At 65.9% G+C, this 1178-nt stretch overlaps 1 protein-coding gene across 1 annotated transcript in view; it reads right to left on the reverse strand.

Moving 5' to 3' along the window:
• CRELD2 (cysteine rich with EGF like domains 2) overlaps window positions 1-1178 on the reverse strand; it is a 13802-nt gene that overhangs the window by 12049 nt on the left and 575 nt on the right. Inside the window, exons 2-3 of the mRNA XM_034986061.1 lie at window positions 826-908; window positions 212-322 (exon numbers count right to left, since the gene is read on the reverse strand). Coding sequence (XP_034841952.1) covers window positions 212-322; window positions 826-908 — 194 coding nt within the window. The remainder of the gene's footprint in view (window positions 1-211; window positions 323-825; window positions 909-1178) is intronic.

Genomic DNA, 1178 nt, shown 5'->3' on the forward strand with positions numbered 1-1178 from the left:
GGCGTGGGGCCGGGGGGTGGGGGGACTGGGTGGGGGGCACGGGGGTGTGGGGCCGGGGGGCACCGGGTGGGGGGTGTGGGGGCACAGGGCCGGGGGGTGGGGGGACTGGGTGGGGGGCGCGGGGGTGCGGGGCCGGGGGGGGCTGGGCGGGGGCGCGGGGGGAGGGGGCGGGGGGGTGGGGGCACAGGGTGGGGGGCGCGGGGACACTCACAGCCGCAGCCACCAGGCTTCCAGGTGCTCCTCGTGCTCCTCCAGCAGACTGTGGCACTCGAAGTCACTGCTCCCGCACAGGCTCTCAGTGATCTCCAGCAGCCGGACCTCACTGAAACACAAGCCCGTCAGCACTGCAAGGTGAGGAGGCAAGCCCAGGTGGTCAGCGTCCGTCCCACAGGGACATCCTGAGGCCCCACTTGGTGCTAGGTGGGAACGATGGTGGCAGTTTGGTGCAGAACGCATCAGCTGGGGACGAGCGCCGTCGGTACCACGGGGAGAATTAAACTCAGAGGGCGGTGGTCAGGGTGGCAAGGGAGACCCTGACGTGGGGTACGACAGGCAGAGGGCTAACCCGACCTGCGGGGAAGCCAGCGACCCTTTACGTGGTGGGACTCAGTTCCCGCGTGCACCATTAAAAGACCACCCTGTCTGCCATGTGGAGAGTGGATGTGGGGACAAGTGTGGAAGCAAAAAGCCATTTAGGGGCCAGAGTACAAGTGACTGCACTGAAGGGACCCCGTGTGTGTCCCCGTCATCAGTGTGGGTGACGGCATTCGCGGGGACATGTCAAGTGCCGAAGCTGGGCTGTCAGAGCAGGGCTGTGGCACCCACCTGAATTCATACTTGGACAGCGACTTTTCCTCCCAAGCTGTGTTCCCGCCGCCAAAGTTCTTCTTTGCGGTGTCCACCATTCCCTGTGGGGAGAGAGGGCGGGCACGGGGCTCAGCGCTGCTGCCCCCACCCACATCCCTCGTGGGAGCAACCCTAGTCCACCATGGGGGTGACTCGTGTCCACTGTGAGGACAAAGCCATTCATTGCCAGTGACCCCGGGTCCATCACCACGGTGACCTGGGGTCCATCCCTGGAGTGAGTCCGGTCCATTGTGGGACGGCCCTGGGTTCATGACCTCAGTCCATGGTGGGGTGACCCCGGTCCATTGCGGTGCAACGCCAGTCCATTGTGG

This window comes from Mirounga leonina, unplaced genomic scaffold (assembly GCF_011800145.1).
Source record: "Mirounga leonina isolate KUSES-001 unplaced genomic scaffold, KU_Mleo_1.0 Mir_375, whole genome shotgun sequence".
In the NCBI taxonomy this organism is placed as follows: Eukaryota; Metazoa; Chordata; class Mammalia; order Carnivora; family Phocidae; genus Mirounga; species Mirounga leonina.